The 20,319-nt window shown below is 43.6% G+C and overlaps 1 protein-coding gene across 3 annotated transcripts in view; it reads right to left on the bottom strand.

Moving 5' to 3' along the window:
- Positions 1–5,579: 5,579 nt before the first annotated feature.
- The window catches only part of IARS1 (isoleucyl-tRNA synthetase 1), a 48,470-nt gene continuing 33,730 nt past the window's right edge, over positions 5,580–20,319 (bottom strand). For 2 of the 3 annotated variants that reach the window (XM_016190845.2, XM_060200602.1), the window contains exons 26-34: positions 19,608–19,782; positions 19,000–19,112; positions 17,712–17,807; positions 16,194–16,370; positions 14,793–14,898; positions 11,475–11,600; positions 8,117–8,260; positions 6,984–7,136; positions 5,580–6,070 (exon numbers count right to left, since the gene is read on the bottom strand). In XM_016190845.2, the coding sequence (XP_016046331.1) occupies positions 5,988–6,070; positions 6,984–7,136; positions 8,117–8,260; positions 11,475–11,600; positions 14,793–14,898; positions 16,194–16,370; positions 17,712–17,807; positions 19,000–19,112; positions 19,608–19,782 (1,173 nt within the window). In that variant the 3' untranslated portion in view covers positions 5,580–5,987. The remainder of the gene's footprint in view (positions 6,071–6,983; positions 7,137–8,116; positions 8,261–11,474; positions 11,601–14,792; positions 14,899–16,193; positions 16,371–17,711; positions 17,808–18,999; positions 19,113–19,607; positions 19,783–20,319) is intronic. The other variant, XM_060200603.1, reaches the window with a different exon arrangement.

Below are 20,319 nucleotides of genomic sequence, written 5' to 3'. Positions count from 1 at the left end.
AATATTTTATTTATTTATGAGAAAGATAGAGGGAGAGAGAAAGAACCAGACATCACTCTGGCACATGTGCTGCCGGGGATCGAACTTGGGACCTCATACTTGAGTGTCCAAAGTTTTGCCACTGTGCCACCTCCCGGACCATGATTTTATTTATTTTATTTTTGAGAGAGATGCAGATACAGAGAGACACAGAGAGAAACACCAGAGCACTGCTCAGCTCTGGTTTATGGTGGCGTGGGGGATTGAACCTGTGACTTTGGAGCCTCAGGCATGAGAGTCTGTTTGCATAACCATTATGCTATTTCCCCCCACCTGTGACTTCTTTATAAAAGTTTTCTTAGGAGTCAGGCGGTAGCAGCAGGTTAAGCACAGGTGGTGCAAAGTGCAAGGACCAGCGGAAGTATCCTGGTTTGAGCCGGCAGAAAGATTCTGGTTCGAGTCCCCGAATCCCCACCTTGTCGCTTCACAAGCAGTGAAGCAGGTCTGCAGGTGTCATTCTCTGGATTTAGATATCACCAAGCCTGCCCCTGCCACCAATACAGGAAAAAAAATTAGAAAAACAAACAAACCACCTGCATTCATATTATTACTTTGAAGGAAACACAAATGCTTTGGTCTCTTTTGTATTCCCTCTGCCTCTAACTTAAAAAAATTACCCTCCAAGAAGAGGAAAGACTAAAGTTTGGGATAAATTAATTTTTGCAAACTATGAAGCTGGTGAGACTTGCTCACCTGGACAGTGGGCTGTCTTGCCCCCACCCGGGCTCTGTCAGCCCAGCTCAGCTCAGCTGCACCGAAGGAAGTTTTGTACTATTGTGCCAGGAGCCATTTCTCTGCTTGATAGATGATAAGCTTTGAGACAATGGAACCCCTCAAGACAAGTGTTAATTCCCCCCTGGGCAGGCCATTTTCCCTCAGGTAAACCATTTATCAGTAATCAAGTGAGTCAACACAAGTGAGTCAACACACAGTTTGGTTTCCGCCATTTGTTACAAGGAACATTCTGCTTTGAAGCTTGCTCCCCCTCCCCCTCCTCCAGCATTCCCTCTCCTTCCCCAAAGCCTTATAATGCCTGTGAACACAATAAAATTTTGCAACTTGATCAGAAACCTGTCTTGCTGTCGTTCTTCCGTATCTCATGTCCCTTTCATTCTCATGTCCCTTTCATTCCAGGTCTTTTTGGGTTCCTAGCCCCTGTTCACCGCCCTGCTGGTCGGGGCACTATTGTCTGTCTCCCTCCCCACCCCTTTCTCTCTCTCTCCTTCTGTCTTTCTGAAGAAAAACAAACAAAAAATTTCAACACAATAAAAGACAAATCATCTAATTTAAGTGGCCAAAGGATTTAAATATACTTTCCTTAAAGAAAGGTATAAAGGGGGTCGGGCAGTAGCACAGCAGGTTAAGTGACCAGCATAAGAATTCAAGCCCCCGGCTCCCCACCTGCAGGGGAGTCACTTCACAGGCGGTGAAGCAGGTCTGCAGGTGTCTTATCTTTCTCTCCCCCTCTCTGTCTTCTCCTCTCTCCGTTTCTCTCTGTCCTATCCAACAACGACAAAAATCCATAACAACAATAAAAACTACAACAATAAAAAGGGCAGCAAAAGGGAAAATAAATAAATATAAAAAAAGATATCAAAAACAGCCCAGCACAGATAAAACATGACAATGACAGCATAGATATTTCTCAAAAAGCAAAAATTCTTACAGCTTCCACTATATAGAATAACCATATCATTAAAGTTACAATTTAAAACATCCGAAAACAAAATATTCAGGCACTAATGAGAGGTGTTGTACTGCGAACACTATTTTGCATACTTTCAAAAGAAAAGACTGGATAGTTGTTCGGGAGGTGGCACAGTGGATAAAGTACTGGACTCTCAAACATGAGGTCCTGAGTTCAATCCTCGGCAGCACATGTACCAGAGTGATGTCTGGTTCTTTCTCTCTCCTCCTACGTTTCTCATGAATAAATAAAATCTTAAAAAAAAGAAAAAAGGGAATCAGCCAGTAGCACAGCGGGTTAAGCGCAGGTGGCGCAAAGCACAAGGACCCACAGAAGGATCCGGGTTTGAGCCCCCGGCTCCCCCCACCTGCAGGGGAGTCTCTTCACAGGCGGTGAAGCAGGTCTGCAGGTGTCTTTCTCTCCTCCTCCTCTCCATTCTGTCCTATCCAGCAACGACGGCATCAACAATAATAACTACAATAATAATAAAAACAAGAGCAACAAAAAGGAAACAAATAGAAATGGACCTGCCCTATGACCCTGCAATTCCCCTCCTGGGGATATACCCTAAGGAGCCCAACACAGCCATCCAGAAAGCTCTGTGTGCACGTATGTTCCTGGCAGCACAATGTGTCACAGCCAAAACCTGGAAGCAGCCCAGGTGTCCAACAACAGATGAGTGGCTGAGCAAGTTGTGGTCTAGATACACAATGGAATACTACTCAGCTGTAAAAAATGGTGACTTCACCATTTTCAGCCCATCTTGGATGGACCTTGAAAAAATCATGTTGAGTGAAATAAGTCAGAAACAGAAGGATGAATATGGGATGATCTCACTCTCAGGCAGAAGTTGAAAAACAAGATCAGAAGAGAAAACACAAGTAGAACCTGAACTGGAATTGGCGTATCGCACCAAAGTAAAAGACTCTGGGGTGGGTGGGTGGAGAGAATACAGGTCCAGGAAGGGTTCAGAGGACCTAGTGGGGGTTGTATTGTTTGTTATATGGGAAACTGGGGAAGGTTATGCATGTACAAACTATTGTACTTACTGTTGAATGTAAAACATTAATTCCCCAATTAAAAAAATTAAAATAAAAAAACCTAAAAAAAAGGAAACAAATAAATATTAAAGAGAGAGAGAGAACTAGATAAGCCACAAAGGAGACAGGGCTGCTAGCAACAGTAACAGCAGTGGCAGAATGAGCAAGAGGATAGTGTTCTGGGGAGTGGGCTTTCCTTGGAGTGAGGACATTCTCTCCTGAATTAGTTGTAGGTCGTGTATTTGTGAGCACATTAATGCAACATGTACAGAGAATGGGAGAAAGAGGGAGATAAGACACCCACAGAACTTTCATCACTAGTGAAATGTCACCTCCCCCCACACACACACAGGTACCGTGTAGGGGCCTCGAACTTGAGTCCTGGGTGTCGTTAAGAGTTCGGGGCGCTAGTAGGCCGGGCTAGCTTCCGGGCGGTAGACAGAGACTTGGGGACACACGGCTGGGCAGACAACGCAGTTTAATCTTTATTCACGAGCGGGCAAATCACCACACCATGTGCTTCTCCATCAAGTGTTGAGTACGTTGATGTGTGCGCCAAACTGGATGCTCCACCCCGTCCTGCAAATGGCGGTATGTACCGTCCTGTGTACTGTCTGCAGCTGTGCACTGTATTGCATATGGCGGTATGTACCGTCCTGTGTACTGTCTGCAGCTGTGCACTGTATTGCATATGGCAGTATGTACCGTCCCGTGTACCGTCTGCAGCTGTGCACCGTATTGACGTCCAGATATGATGTGAAGGGGTCCCTTTGGGGACAGCTGCAACAGCTGGGGCTCTACACGGGCGTGTGATGACACCATCGGGAGGTTCTGGCAAGGTCAGCAGTAGATATGATGCATGAGTAACTTACCTTCCTGACCTTCCCTGAAAACTTCAGCCGGAGCAGTGCACTGCAGGCCAACACAGGGGCAGGAATGTGATGAATTATCAACTCAATCAACATAAGGAGAGTAAAATGTCACTTCCCAGCTGACGGTAGTTACAGGACAGCTGGAAAGAAATGGCCCCTGTTGGAGACTATCCATGAAGAGTTCCAGTAGACCTTTGAATTCCTAGCTTTTTCTCTCTTCTCCCCTCTCCCTTTTTTTTTCTGGCTGTTTTAGAAGCCATGGGTCTCTTTCATGTCTGACTGAAGTGCTAGTTTTGCATTGGGTCAGTGTATTTGCTCTTTAACTGAACTTTTTTTTTTTTTTTTGGTTCTCTACTGCTTCTTGGGCTTCCTGGTGGCAAGCTGCATTGGTTTTCAAAGCTACATGTTTTTTTGAGATCCCTCCTGATTATTGTTACTGTGACTACATCTCTGAGCCTGTGGTTAAGTCATCTTTTTCCAGGGAGAATTGTCTGATATACATCTGTATATTTAGTGTATTTATGAGAGGTGAGCCCACTTGTTGCCATTTTTATTACTACACTGCTCAGTTCTGGCTTATGGTGGTGTGGGGGACTGAACCTGGGACTTCAGAGCTTTAGGCATGTGTCTCTTTGCAAAACCATTATGTTATGTGCTCCCGCCCCACTACTTTGTTGCCATTTTTTAACCTGTTCTCTCGTGTTTCTGTATTACTGCAACTGGGCTTTAAATTTCATTTCTTGGGGCCATTATCTGGCCCCCAAAACATTTTTATTTTCAGTTGTGGTTAAGGAATACATCACAGTATTGCACCAAAGTAAAAGACTCTGGGGTGGGGGTGGATGGGTGGGGAGAATACAGGTCCAAGAAGGATGACAGAAGACCTAGTGGGGGTTGTATTGTTATATGGGAAACTGGGGGATGTTATGCATGTACAAACTATTGTATTTACTGTCGAATGCAAAACATTAATTCCCCAATAAAAAAAAAAAAAGTACATCACATTTATGGCTACAGTTCGTTGAAGCAGAGATGTATGTCCCTTAAGTTCAGCCTCCTATGACTGACAGCCCAGTGTGTGCCTGTCATTTTGTCAGTTCACCCCTTGATGGTTGCTCCCCTCTAGGCCGTAATGAACCTAGCTAGATATGCACATGCTCCTAAGACTTTCGGTTATTTATTCAAAAGTGAGACTGCTGGGTTGAACAGCAATTCTATTTTATTTATCTTTCTGAAGAACCTCCAAATACTTTACACAGTGACTGAATCCTTTCTTTTACAGTTCCACCAACAGTGCACAAAGGTTCTAAGGTCCCCACATCCTGTCACCGCTTGTTATTTTGTTTGGGTTTCGATGTATTTCTTACAGCAGACACTGATGCACACTTAGAGCTTCCCTTTAGGAGAACATGATACAAGGAGGTAGCTGGCTCGTAAGCCTGTAGCTACAGCACTTCCAGAATCACCGACACTTTGCAGTGTGCACACTCTGCCCACTGAGCCACCACTGGCTCCCTCACAACACATCTGCCCAACTCTAAACTCTCTCTAAAGGAACCCTCTCCAGGGGGGCTTGACCAAGACTTTCTGCAGTCCAGGCTTTTTCTTTTTCTTAATTTATTAATGAGAAGGATAGGAGAGAAAGAACCAGACATCACTGGGGTACATGTGCTGCCGGGGATTGAACTCAGGACCTCATGCCTGAGAGACCAATGTTTTATCTACCGCGCCACCTCCTGGACCAGGAGTCCAGGCTTTTTCTAACCAACCTTTGTGCCTTCTTCTCTTTTCACAGGTGGCAGACCAAACTGTGGTCTGAAAACTATACCTGCATCCTCTCCCCTTCATGTAACCTCCTTAAACAGATTCTTATACATCTAATTTTTGATAGGCCCTGGCTCCTATGACACGTATGATTTTGGAATGAGAAGTGAAACCAGGTCTTTGATTATGATAATTATTATGATTGACTTAAAAACATTCCATCAGATAACCCAGGAAAATCCAAGCAGTAGAAGTATGTAACATCTTTCATTCCTTTGAGAGGCCACGGAATATGAATATATATATATATACATATATATGCCATTCAAATTACTTCTGCCTTCTGTACTTGAGAATTCAAGCATAGAAATAAATGTATAGTGCTGAGGTAAGACTATAACTATCCCCCAAACATGACAACATAGATATCTAACACACATCAAGTCACTTGACGAATCAATCGGACTTCAAGTTTAGACCAAAATCAGACATGTATTCAAAGAATGTATTTTCCTTGTGGCTCTATGTGCACATGTTCACGTCTGTGGTGGAGATGCCTGATTAAACCACACAGGTAACTTCATGTTACAAATCTGCCGTTGTTGGTAACACAGAAACATACACAGTCTTTGTGTTCAAAGTCTTCATGGGGATTTCTTCTGTGATTTCTAGAATAGAAAGAAGTTTTAACAAAATTAATTTTCTGTTTACTCTGGATGATTAAAAAGGGAAAAAGAGCCCCAGCCCCCACCCGCAAGAGGAGCTTCATGAGTGATGAATCAGGTCTGCAGGTGTCTGTCTGTCTTTCTGCCTCTCCTCTTTCGTCTCAACTTCTGTCATATTAAGTATAATAAAAGTTTCCTGAGTCATAGGCCTTTTGTGACTCAAGATCACACTTGATACTTTACGCTAACAGATGACTCAGGGGGTGAGTCACACCAGAAGATCAACTATGGGGATAATGACTCAATCGTCAGTTTTCTGTAGGCTGTACTCCGGACAATACTGTAGCCACTATGTGTCTTTTTTTTTTCCTTTTAGTAAAGAACAATTTTAGGACCAGCAAATAAGTTTTATTCACCTTGATCATTGATGCAAGTATTTCAAGTAAAGTACTAATGATTTTTATTACTTCCTAAGCCAACTATAATGATCCTTTAAATTATTGTTCCCTCCTTCCTTCCTTCCTGTTTTTTTTTTTTTTATTTTATTTACCAGAGCATTGTTCAGCTCTGGCTTATGGTGATCAAACCTGGGATTTCAGAACTTCAGATCTGAACAGCCTTTTGCATAGCCACTGTATTATCTCTGACCCCTAAATTGTCATTTTAAAAACATATGGTGTCAATTTTATAGAGGAAGCAATAAAAGAGGAAACAATAGACACAGACAGAGAGAGACAGGAAGAGAGGCCACAGCACCAAAGCTTCCTCCACAGCTACGACACTCCATGGGATGTGCTGGGGACTCCAACATGGGCTGTGTACATAGCAAGGCAGGCACCCTACCAGAGTGCCCCAATGTTTTTCTTTCAACAAAAAGAAAAACAAAACATTTAGCATGTGCATAATCTCTTCTCACCATCTGTCTGAGTCTCACTCAGAAACAGCTTCAGGTTCCTGTTCCGAAGGCCAAACACCTTGGCCGCTTCATACTGAAGACCTTGGTAGGTGAGTCCATTCTGCCCGAGTGGATTTTCCAACAGAAGAGTGCCCACTGTTCCTATTAAGCACTCTACAAGAGAAAGAACACAAGAGACTAGATCCTAAGAAATCACACTGTCGCTAGTAGGCCCCTAACAAGGCGATTGTAGACAGCTCTCTAGGTAGAGAGCTAAAAGCAGCAAAAGCCAGCAGTGGACACAGGAGTAGAGCGGGACTGCTACTGTCTGCAGAGCCTTAAACGTTTCACAGAGGAAAAGGAAGGGGGAGGGGAAATTAGCTTAAAAGTCCTGTGACTGGGGGAAACAACTTCTAGAATTAGTCAAATTTAGAGCCTGAATCCAAAGGAATCAGGAAAAATAAAGACTGATTTTGTACAGTGGTCAAGGGACTGGTGTGCACAGAAATCTTCACAATTTTTCAAGAAAAAAAGTAAGGTAAAATTATAAAGCTGGGGGCCAGGCAGTAGGCAGTGGGTTAACTGCCCGTGGTGTGAAGCGCAAAGACCAACATAAGGATCCTGGTTTGAGCGCCCAGCTCCCCACTTGCAGGGGGGTCGCATCACAGGCGGTGAAGCAGGTCTGCATGTGTCTGTCTTTCTCTCCCCCTCTCTGTCTTCCCCTCCTCTCTCCATTTCTCTCTGTCCTATCCAACAACAATAATGACAAAAAAGAAGGGCAACAAAAGGAAAAAAAAAAATAGCATCCAGGAGCAGTGGATTCGTAGCGTAGGCACCAAACCCCAGGATAACTCTGGAGGGAAAAAAAATTATAAAGCTTTGGTGCTTACACAATTCAGCTTTGTTTGGTTCTAATTTTCACCTAACCAATAATATCCACTAGCCGACCATGCCTAATGGATGAGTGTCTACATAAATATAGCAGAAGGAAGCTTGAGTGTGGCTCCCTCGAGCAAGTGGGAGTCTATACTTTAAATCACTACTCTGAAACTGAGCTAAAAATGCAAGTAAGTCAGAGAGGATGAATTAAAGGAGACATTAGTGCCCAGCCCACAGCAGCCTGCTGAGTCGTTCACAGCCGGAGACGGCCATACCTTGTGGGTCTGCATTCAAGAGCTGCAGGTTGAGGTACTGACAGAGGACGGGACCAGAGCTGTCGGTCACAGGAGGAGGGGACCCTGCGGTCACGCAAAGTGTTTTCCCATTAAGACTCATCAAGTTGGTTTGGTTTTGCAGTTCTTGAAAGAAAATGAAACAAAGCAAATAACTCAAGATTAGATCCTTGAAGCTGACAGCCTCCTCTGGAAAATTCTTGTTTTCTTACAGTTGGGTAGCATGTGACAGTTTTGAACTACGGTTTCCTGTTATTTCCTGACTAGTATTGAGGATCAGCAGTTTTCCTTTATTTATTGGCAATGTATACAATACAGAGGTTGTTAAAAATGAATATATATACTTCAAATTTTTTATTTATAAAAAGGAAACATTGACTAAACCATAGTAAAAATGAATATTATATGTGTCAACTTGAGAATATTATTTTCCTGTGTGTGCTGTAACAAAGCAGAAATGTATTGTCTTGCGGTTCTGGAAATGAGGAGTCCAAAGGTCTAAGTAGGTGAATCCTTTCTGAACCTATGGGGGGATCTTTCCTTTCTTCTTCCTGGCACTAAAATCCCAGGAATAACTGCCGTATAACTCCCATCTCTGATTCCATTACCACACGACAGTCTCCTCGTGTCAGTCTTTACAAAGTCATCTTAAAAGGGCACCAATACAATTACAGAAGCCGGGCGTCTCACCTTCTGCACTCCAGTGCGTCCCAGAGCCCCGCTTCCCCAGAGCCCCACCCCACTAGGGAAAGAGAGGCAGGATGGGAGCATGGACCGACCAGCCAACAACGCACATGTTCAGCGGGGAAGCAGTTACAGAAGCCAGACCTTCCACCTTCTGCATCCCATAGTGATCCTGGGTCCAAGCTCCCAGAGGGATAAAGAGTCGAAAGCTGTCAGGGGAGGAGGTGGGATACGGAGATCTGGTGGTAGGAACTGTGTGGAGCTGTACCCCTCTTATCCTATGGTTTTGTTAATGTCTCCTTTTTTAAATAAATAAAAAAAAAAAGGGAGAGGGAGGGGCTTTTAGAGGTAGTAGATATGATTTAGAAAGAGAAGGAAGAACCATAGGAAAAAAAAAGGGCAAATATAGGCGGGGGTAGATAACATAATGGTTATGCAAACATACTCTCATGCATGAGGCTCTGTCAATTCCCAAGTTCAATCCCCCACACCACCATAAGACACAGCTGAGCAGTGCTCTGGTTAAAAAGTAAAAATATGGGAATAGTGGGAGTCAGGAGGTAGCACAGCGGGTTAAGCGCAGGTGGCGCAAAGCGCAAGGACCAGAGTAAGGATCCCAGTTTGAGCCCCCGGCTCCCCACCTGCAGGGGAGTCGCTTCACAGGCGGTGAAGCAGGTCTGCAGGTGTCTCTTTCTCTCCTCCTCTCTGTCTTCCCCTCCTCTCTCCATTTCTCTCTGTTCTATCCAAGGACAACAATAAGTACAACAATAAAACAAAGGCAGCAAAAAAGAATATTTTTTTTAAAAAATATCTGCAAATTTGCAGTTTAAAAAATATAAATAAAATGAAAATATAGATAGTTACTGAAAAAATAGTCAACCTTAATCTGTGATCTTGGGAGAACTACTGCAGTTTCCAGTAGAGGGAATAGGGACACAGAACTCTGATGGTGGGAAAGGTGTGGAATTATAACACTGCTTTCTTTCTTTCTTTTTTTTTTTTTTTAAAGATTTTATTTATTTATTAATGAGAAAGAAGGAGAGAGAGAAAGAACCAGACATCACTGGTACATGTGCTGCCAGGGACTGAACTCAGGACCTCATGCTTGAGAGTCCAATGTTTTTTATCTATTGTGCCACCTGCCGGACCACTAACCTTGTTTTCTTCTAATTTTGTAAACCAAGATTAAATCACTAATAAAAAAATAAAAAAGAAAAGGATAGCAATGTGGCTCACCTTATTTTAGTATGGCCTCATCTTTGTGAATCACATCTGCACTGATTCTGTTTTCAAAGGTCACAATTTGAGGTAAAGGGGGTTAGGATTTTAACATCTCTTTTTGGTCATAATTCAACTTCTTTTTAAAAAATATTTATTTATTTTCCCTTTTGTTGCCATTGTTGTTTTTTTAATTGTTGTAGTTATTGTTGTTGTTATTGATGTCATCGTTGTTGGATAGGACAGAGAGAAATGAAGAGAGGAGGGAAAGACAGAGAGGGGGAGAGACAGACACCTGCAGACCTGCTTCACCACCTGTGAGGCGACTCCCTTGCTGTTGGGGAGCCAAAGGCTTGAACCAGGATCCTTATGCCGGTCCTTGTGCTTTGTGCCACGTGCACTTAACCAGCTGCACTACCGCCTGACTCCCATAATTCAACCTCTAACAGTAGGAGACAATATACTTTTTTTTTTTTAAAGATTTATTTATTTATTCATGAAAAATGACAGAAGAGAGAAAGAACCAGACATTACTGTGGTACATGTGCTGCGGGGGATTGAACTCAGGACCTCATGCTTGAGAGTCCAAAGCCTTATCCACTGTGCCACCTTCTGGAGGCCCACTTTTTTTTTTTTTTTAACCTAGAGCTAAGAAAGAGGTGCGGGAGATATGCTTCCCAGTGTTGTGGAGAGAGGAGACCCAAATGGGCCCAGCACATGGCCAAACAGATGCCTAGGAGTGTTTCACTCACCAATCCCATTCCTCTTCCTTTCTCTCTTTTTATTTTCTACTCTCTCTCAATTTACTTATTAATGAGAGAGGAAGAAGGAAGAAGTGAGAGAAGGAGGGAGAGAGGGAGAGAGGACAGCAGAGCTTAACTCTGGCATATGTGATGCTGGGGCCCAAACTCATGCTTGAGAATCTGCTGATCCATCTCCTGAGTTGCCCGTCAGCCCCCTCCTTTATAATCTTACTGACAACCTGCTTTTAGCAAGTTATAGACACTATGTTCAATAAAGGTAAAACTCAACAGGGCAGAGTTTGAAGTCTAGAATCCATTACATTGCTAACTGGTAAAAAGGTAGGACTAACTAGAACCTCATTTTATTTCTTCTTCTTCTTCTTCTTTTTTTTTTTTTTTTTATGAGAGCACTGCTCAGCTCTGGCTTACAGGGGACCGAACCTGGGATTTTGGAGCCTCAGGCATGAGAGTATCTGAATAATCATTATGCCATCTTATTTTCTAATTAGCATATGTTCTTTAAGCCATACCACAGCATAGGGAGGCAGAGACACTGCAGGCAAGCAATGCTCAGCTGGATCCTGATGAAGGAATCAGGAAAAAGGTCAAGGTCACAGAGCACAACTGATCACAAGTCACAACCTTCACCTGTCTGCCTCACGTCAAAGGAAAGGGCTACCTGACTTCCCACATACCTGTTGCACCATGGAAGACGGCCAGCTCTGTGTTTTTCACACCAAAAATGCTAGTAACAAGGCTCTTGAACTTTAAAAGGTCCAACTGATTATCGCCTTTTGGGTTTTCCAAAAGTAGTACTCCACCTAAAAGACACACAAAAAAGTAATGTATTCATAGCTGTTCCCCGCCCCCATCTGTATTTGTTGGATAGAGACAGGAGGAAATTGAAAGGGAAGGGGATGAGAGAGAGACACCTGCAATACTGCTTCACCACTCGAAAAGCTTTCTCCCTGAAGGTAGGAGTTTGAAGCCGGGTCCTTCCACATTTTCACTTGTGCGCTCAACCAGATGTGTCACCACCCAGCCCCTTCTAGCTGTTTTTTGCATTGAAAGAAAAAGTTAAATTTGAATAAAAAAACAAGGGGGGGGGTTCTGCTCACATTCTAATTACTCTTTGTGTGTGCTCTGACAATTTTTTTTGATAACTACAGCTATAATACTCAAGACGTCATACACATAAGCCTGGGCCTCTAGGCTCACTGCACCACCTCCCAGGCTGTCAGAATTTAAAACAAACAAACTTTACCTACTTCTGTGTAAGTCTGCAATTTTATTTTGAGTCCATTTTTAAAAATAAGTTCAGGTTCAAGATTTTTTTGGGGGGCGTATATGGATGATCTAAGTACTCTAGCAGCATACAGTGAAAAGACAGCTCAACTTGTTCTTGCTCCTCAAAAATAATTGTCACATTTTGTGAGTTTAATTCTGGGTTCTCTGTGATAATTATCTATGTTCATACCACGCAGTCTTTGTTAAGTCTTGAAATTAAGTAGACTGATTTCTCTCATCACATCACTTTTTTCAAAACTGTTTCAGCTATTTTATTTCCTTTCTTTCCATAAAGTTTTAGAATAGTTTCATCTATACCCACAGAAAAATACTGCTTAAGTCTGTCAGGGATTGAGTTAAATCTGTGTATTAATGGGGGGGGGGGATTAGAATATTTATAGATTCCAATCTAGCAACATAGCATGCCTCTTTTTTCGTTTTTTAATCAGTATTTTGTAGTATTTGAAGTACTAAGGCTTATTTATTTTTAGATAAGAGACTTTGTTTTTAGATAAGAGACAGAAGTGGGGAGGAGAAAGAAAGAGACTACAGCACTAAAGTTTCTTTCAATGCGGTTAAGGGTCGGGCTGAACCTGGGTTAAGCAACTGGAAAGGCAGCGCACTATCCGAGAGTTACTTCACCGGCCCTATGTATTTGTTAATGAGAGAAAAAAAGCCAGATCACCCCTGGCATATGTGCTGGGGACTGAACTTGACACCACAGATTTCCAAGTCTGATTCTTAGTTAAACCCTCTTTTCAGCTGACTTTATGCGACCATATACTACTAGCAAGGGGCATTATTTCCCTAACTCTTGATGAGATGGGGATTTTGGGTTTCCATTTGTACTGCACTAACTGTGGGGCTGAAGGAGGGGTCAGGTATGGAGGAAATTCTCCCCTTTTTAAAAAAAATATTTATTTCCTTTTTGTTGCCCTTTTTATTGTTGTTGTAAGGACAGAGAGAAATGGAGAGAGGAGGGGAAGACAGAGAGGAGGAGAGAAAGACACCTGCAGACCTGCTTCACCGCCTGTGAAGCGACTCCCCTGCAGGTGGGGAGCTGGGGGCTCAAACAGGATCCTTAAGCCGGTCCTGCTTTGTACCGCTTATGCTTAACTGCTGCACTACCGCCTGACTCCTGAAATTCCCCTTATCAGGCCTCCTGAACAACTGCCCGTGTCTGAACAGCAGTCATGCCTAGTCACTGCTTCCATCTGGTGTACACTGATACCTTGTGGATCAGCAAGGTAGGGCAACATTCCCACTGGACAGTGGTGGGGAGGTGGAGGGGTGCCTTATCTGGGGAGACTGAAAGCATGGGTCCACACAGAGGGGATCTACACTGACAGATCTGGGGAAAAGAGCCCATCGTTGCCTAGGTGAAGAAAACTCCCTGGCTGCCACTTACTGTGACACAAAGCCAGTGGGGGCTTGAGGCTCCTTGACTTGTTAAGGGAAAAAGTCTAGGCTCCCCAATTGGCTTTTGCTGGTATATGGTGATAGTGTGGCCATGACTATCATTTTTTTCCCCCCATGTTATATTTGGCTTAAGCAAAGCCATTATCATCTAAACATTCCACTGTCTGGAGGGTAAATTACAATGATTATACAAAGAGAATCATGCCTGAGGCTCCAAAGTCCTAGGTTCAAGGCCTTGCACCAGCATAAACCAGAGCTGAACAGTGCTCTGATTTAAAAACAAACAAAAACAAACAAAAAACAAGGGGCTAGGTAGTGGCATATCTGGCTAAGCGCACGTGTTACAATGCACAGGGACCCAGGTTTGAGCCCCCAGTTCCCACCTGCAGGGGGAAAGCTTTGCAAGTGGTGAAGCAGTGTTGCAAGTGTCTCTCTGTCTCTCTTCCTCTCTGTCACTCCCTTCCCTCATAATTTCTGGCTGTCTCTATCCAATAAACAAACAAAATAAACATTTCCAGTGTCTTAAAGGCTGCCACTTTCCTGATCTTTTGTAGACAAAGCAGGATTTTGTTGGGACATTTCCTAGCTGCATCCTCTTTAGTTCCAAGACAAAGATTTATAGAGAAAAAAAAAAAGGGGGAACTCAGGAAATGGACCACTGCTTTGCTGGCTGACCATGAGGTTCCTAAGTAGAATGTCTTTTTCCTTCCAGCTGTAAGCATCTTTTCATGTTTGATGCTATGTGCAAAGTTCAAGGTGTTTAGTTGTAGCCTGCAGGAACTACAGGGGAAATGCCCAGCTGTTAAGAGTTCAGCCCTGGGGAGTCAGGCTGTAGCGCAGCGGGTTAAGCGCAGGTGGCTCAAAGCACAAGGACCCCGGTTCGAATCCCGGCTCCCCACCTGCAGGGGAGTCGCTTCACAGGTGGTGAAGCAGGTCTGCAGGTGTCTATCTTTCTCTCCTCCTCTCTGTCTTCCCCTCCTCTCTCCATTTCTCTCTGTCCTATCCAACAACGACAACAACAATAATAACTACAACAATAAAACAACAAGGGCAACAAAAGGGAATAAATAAAATAAATATTAAAAAAAAAAAAAACGAGTTCAGCCCTGGGACTGCACGTAACCTGAGTGGTGCTCTGGCTTCTCCTCCTCCAGCTCACATGCAATAATTCACTTTCACGACAATTTAAAAGAGAAGCTTACTGATTTTAATAATAATTCCACAACAGCATTAAAGATATCCATAAATCTATATAAAACAGTTAATAAGGAGGAACAACAACAAAGCTAAATTGTATATATTCTTACCTTGCTCAATGCCATTTGTACAGATGTTCAGATTAACATATGCACAAGCAGGGCCAGGCACAGATGTTCCTCTGGTGAGCGTAATTTCCAGGTCAGAACCTTTTAGCTGAGGACATGGAGATACTGTGATTGAGTAAATGGTCTTATAATTTGCTTCACTAAAGAGAGTCACTTTCAGACCCTGGCTTGTATGTCCTATGTTTCCCAAATAAACTAGAAATAAAACAAGGGATAAATGATGGAAAAAATGGCTAGTTGACATAGAAAAAAATATCATTTCGTTATAAATGTCCTGCTCAGGGTGTGGATAGATAACATAATGCTTACGCAAACAGACTCTCATGCCTGAGGCTCCAAAGTCCCAGGTTCAAACCTGGACCACCATAAGTCAGAGATGAGCAGTGTGCTCTGGTAAAAAAAAACAAAACAAACCTGTTTCTGAACTAAGGGTCGTATTTTCTTTGATTTGGTGTCAATCTTTCATATTTACATCTAAAATGTACAAACAGAAAATGAAATTGCAAACTGACATATAACCCCTCCTAGCAAAGAACTGCACTGGAAGTCAATGTAAGTCTTTTTAAAATTTTTATTTTATTGGATAGAGACAGAGAGAAACTGAGAGACAGAGAGATATCTGCAGCCCTGTTTTACCACTTAGGAAGCTTTCCTCCTGCAGGTGGGGACCAGGGGCTTGAATCTAGGTCCTTGTGCACTGTAATGTGAGCACTTAATAACTAGGTGAGCCACCGCCTGGCGCCCAATGTTAAATCTTTTAGTATCAGCAGATTTCACAACAATAACTTAAAACAAACAAACAAACAAAAACATTTTAAAAGACCGTAAATTATTATTGTTCTATTTCACTTATCAGAGTATGCTCAACTCTAGTTTATGGCGATGCCAGGCACGAAAGTCTCTGTAGGACCATCATGCTATCTCCTCAGTCTTTATTCATTCATGTGCGAGAACCAGAGAGAGGTCGGCTCACACAGGCCATCCACATAGGACTCTAGCGGTCCTGCCTTCAGCTGTGTGGTTTACCTAAAGCAGGCCCGCACTGCTGTCTCGCTGCCTGGTAACAGAAGGGACAGGACGACAGTTGTGGCTTCCCTCTTAACTTCTTTTCTACTCTATCACCCACACCAACACTTCAGCTCTGAGCCCTATCCCCATCTTTCCCAGGGGTCATAACATCAAGATATAGCTACGTAAACTTAACATAAAAGCTAATCCTAGGGCAGAGGGTAGACAGCATAATGGTTATGCAAACAGACTCTCACGCCTGAGGTTCCAAAGCCCCAGGCTCAAACACCCCCACCACCATCACTATAAGCCAGAGCTGAACAGTGCTCGGGTAAAAAAAAAAAAAAAAGCTAATACTAAATGAACAGAACTTACCTGCATTTTTTCTTGGATAAGGACTTTATCTGATGTAGGAACTGGGTAGGGTCTCAAGGGAGCCTTTATAGTGGCAAATATAAACTCTGTGTGATTTTCAATAACGTTATTCAGGTAGTTTCCTTCCGACTTTGCTTTATAATAAACGGTTATTTCATCAGTTGGAACCAGATTGCACTGGAAGGACAGAGAGGCACAATGTGAAAACCTAACCATACGTGCTGGTGATCCAACGCCGAGTCTCGCTGTGCCTGCTCACTTCTCACCGAGACAAAGGAGCGACTGAAGGGAATCACACGGACCTGCACTTCAGGTCTCAAGACTCTTGACTCTGACCAGCTGGGGGCATGCAGTGGGAAACTGCACCTGCCCAGGCTCCCAGCCCCAAACGACCAAGAATTACTGCACATTTTTTTCCAGATCCAATACCCTCCCCTAAACTGGGAACCCCTTTTCATAGATTCCACGGTCATTTCTTTCTTCCTTTCTTAATTTCTTCTTTATTGGAGAATTAATGTTTTACATTCAATAGTAAGTACAATAGTTTGTACATGCATAACAACCCCCAGTTTACATTTTTTATCTTTATTTATTGGATAGAGACAGCCCCCCAGTTGTAAAGACAGGGTCCTGGGAGGTTCGCCTGCAAACAGGAAATGGATAGAGACAGCCAGAAATCAAGAGAGAAGGGAGTGATAGAGAGGGAGCGCGACAGACACACCTGCAGCCCTGCTTCACCACTTGCAAAGCTTTCCCCCTGCAGGTAGGGACCGGGGGCTTGAACCTGGGTCCTAGTGCACTGTAATACATGCACTTAACCAGGTGTGCCACCACCCAAGCCTCTTTCTTTTAAAAACATTAAAAAAAAATTATTTATTCCCTTTTGTTGTCCTTGTTTTATTGTTGTAGTTATTATCATTGTTGTTATTGATGTTATTGTGTTGGATAGGACAGAGAGAAATGGAGAGAGGAGGGGAAGACAGAGAGGGGGAGAGAAAGACACCGCTGTGTCACCGCTTGTGACACTGCTTGCTTCACCGCTTGACTCCCCTGCAGGTGGGGAGCTGGGGGCTTGAACCCGGATCCTTACGCTGCCGGTCCTAGTGCTATGTGCTATGTGCCACGTGTGCTTAACCACTGCGCTACCGCCCGACTCTCCCACTGTCATTTCTATCTTCTACATAGTCAGAAAAGCTGTTTATCCAGAAGATAAATCTGAGGAAGCCTTTGGGCACTATTAAGGAGAACAAGGTGTACAGGATGAATGAAAGTTCTGCATCTGGGAAACAAAAAAGGTTGCATGCGGGGCCAACAAGTGGGGGGTAGCCTTCTTGTGGGGTGCAGCCTGCATGGACCCTTCCTTTATCAGTGATTACTTATCTACTAACAGGGTTTGCGTTACCTGCATCTCCTGTCCCAACAACCAAAACCAAAAGGGAATTAAAAACAAACAAACGAAAAAAAAAAAAAAAAAAACACTCCAGAAACAGTGACGTGCTCTTAATTTGACAAACCAACCTTTTTGCGAAGTTTCTGGATACGATTAATGACTTCCCGAGCCATTCCTTCATCCACCATTGACTGGTCAGGGGTGATGTCTAAGAGAACCAGAGCCTGTAGGAATGAATCATGCACACAGCATCCAAAAAAAAAAAAAAAAGGAAAAAAATTTATTACTGGATAGTGACAGAGGGAAATTGAATGGGGAGGGGGAGACAGAGAGATACCTGCAGTCTCACTCACTTCACCACTTGTGAAGCTTTCCCCCTGCAGGTGGGAACCTGGGCCTTGAATCTGCATCCTTGCACACCGTAATATATGCGCTTAACCAGGTACGCCACCGCCTGGCCTCATCTTTTTCTTTTTTAACCCACTGAATGCCATATGAAACTGAGGATCTGGGTTCAATTGCTATCCAATCGCCACAAAAAACAACAAAGATAAAACTCCACAGCTAAGTGGTAGGGTGGATCTCTAGTCTTTCTCGCTCAGTGCAGCGTTTATTTGAGCAATGAGCAAAGGAGGCAAAGTCAATTTGCATTATGCTACCTACCCCTGCCTCATCCTCTGTATTCTTTTAAATATTTATTCCCTTTTGTTGCCCTTGTTTTATTGTAGTTACTGATGTCGTTATTGTTGAACAGAGAGAAACTGAGAGAGGATGGAAGATAGAGAGGGGGAGAGAAAGATAGATACCTGCAGACCTGCTTCATCGCTTATGAAGCGACCCCCAGCCCCCCCGCAGCTGGGGAGCAGGGGGATCGAACCAGGATCCTTAAACTGGTCTTTACGCTTTGTGCCACATGTGCTTAACCAGCTGCGCTACCGCCTGACTCCCCCCACCCTTTTAAACAATGCTTTTATTTACTGAACTTTTCCTATTTTATTACATACATATTTAAATTTTCCATTCTGACTGTATGACCTCACTCAGTGCTCACAGCTCACTGGGAGGGGGCTGGGCAATGGTTTGAGGTCTCAGTTCACTCTGGAATCGGCACACTATGAGAGGCCTACACAAAAGGCTTTCTTTTGTTTTTAAACCACAGAGGAGAGAGAAACCTCTGTACCACTCCACCGCTTACGAAGCTTCTCTGTACATGCATGGTGTTCCCGTGTGGAGCCAGAGTCTTGAACCTGGACCAGTATGCCCTCTACAGGAATTGACTAAGCTAAGAGCATATACTAGACAAGTGGAAAGGAGTAACTGGCTTAGTTTACACTGAGGCAGTTGTCAGGACGGGCACAGTCTCCTCTTATGTTCTCATCTACTGGTAAGGAAACGTTCTGAGCAAGAGAAAAATACCTGAGCATCTGAGTGTGCTTCAAACTGCGTAGTCCCATCTGCTGCCTGATCAAAGGTGTACATGAGACGGATGTCCTCTCCGTGCAATTCGTGGCCTTCCACAACAATGCTCCCTATTGAGAGAACCAACTGCCACCGTTACTCAAACATCTAACAGTACTGGCGCAGGAAGTCATTTGGCTGCCATGACTGTGTGACTTACGATGGAAACGTCACAGCACTCAGAGGCCACTTCCTCAGTACTCATGCTGCTAAGGATGTGGGACACTGCTTAGGTCATGCCATGCTGCTTCAAGGACGGTTAAATCTACACCAGCGTTTACTGTGCAACACTTTATCCACCGTGACGCACGTTGAGCTGCAATGTCTACTTTACATAACTTCTCAGAAGTCTGGACACTTGGAATGGCTCTCAAGTGAAAGAGGGGCTGAGTGTCCTTCCCTGCTCTCGTGTTAGCCTATCAGCTTCTGTCCAGACCACTGTCAACATAACATCAGGAGGGTAAAGATCATGTCTGCCTCACTCAACTCTTAAATGCCAGTGCCAGACAAATGAAAAGGTTTAGAAAACCAAAACAAAAGACGGCTGTTGCAGTAGACAAACCCACCAGTCTCCTGGAAGCGCTCTAGCTCCTCGCTGCTCAGCTGCTGGATGGACGCCATCACCGACTTAAAGGCTCCTTTCAGACGTTTCCCAAGGACCATGTGATCAGGCTCTGCCTTCAGGCGGATGCCATACTTGTTTTTATCTGTAGACAGAGTAACTTTTCGAACATTCAACTCCTGATGAGAAGAAACAAACAAAAATGTATGACCACAAGCTCTTGTACGTGAACTTTCACAGCATGATTATTTACCCTCAGAAATGGAAACAAAACAAATGGCCAAAATATGATACATTTGGGCAGAGGGTAGATAGCATAATGGCTATGAAAAGAGACTCTCATGCCTGAGGCTCCAAAGTCCCAGGTTCAACACCACCACCACAAGCCAGAGCTGATCAGTGCTCTGGTAATAAATAAATAAATTAATTAATTAAAGAATAAATTAAGGAACAAAAATTGCTACATTTATGCAGTTCATAAGATTAAATAGGCCTGTTTCCTAACATATAAACTCCCTTTCTTTTTTTTAAATATTTACTTCCTTTTTGTTGCCCTTGTTGTTGTAGTTATTGTTGTTGATGTCGTCGCTGTTGGATAGGACAGAGAGAAATGGAGAGAGGAGAGGAAGACAGAGAGGGGGAGAGAAAGACAGACACCTGCAGACCTGCTTCACCACCTGTGAAGTGACTCCCCTGCAGGTGGGGAGCCGGGGCTC

The sequence above is a fragment of the Erinaceus europaeus genome, chromosome 10 (genome assembly GCF_950295315.1).
Source record: "Erinaceus europaeus chromosome 10, mEriEur2.1, whole genome shotgun sequence".
Lineage (NCBI taxonomy): Eukaryota > Metazoa > Chordata > Mammalia > Eulipotyphla > Erinaceidae > Erinaceus > Erinaceus europaeus.
Note: the sequence above shows the minus strand (reverse complement) of the source record. Positions and strands in the feature narration are given on the sequence as shown.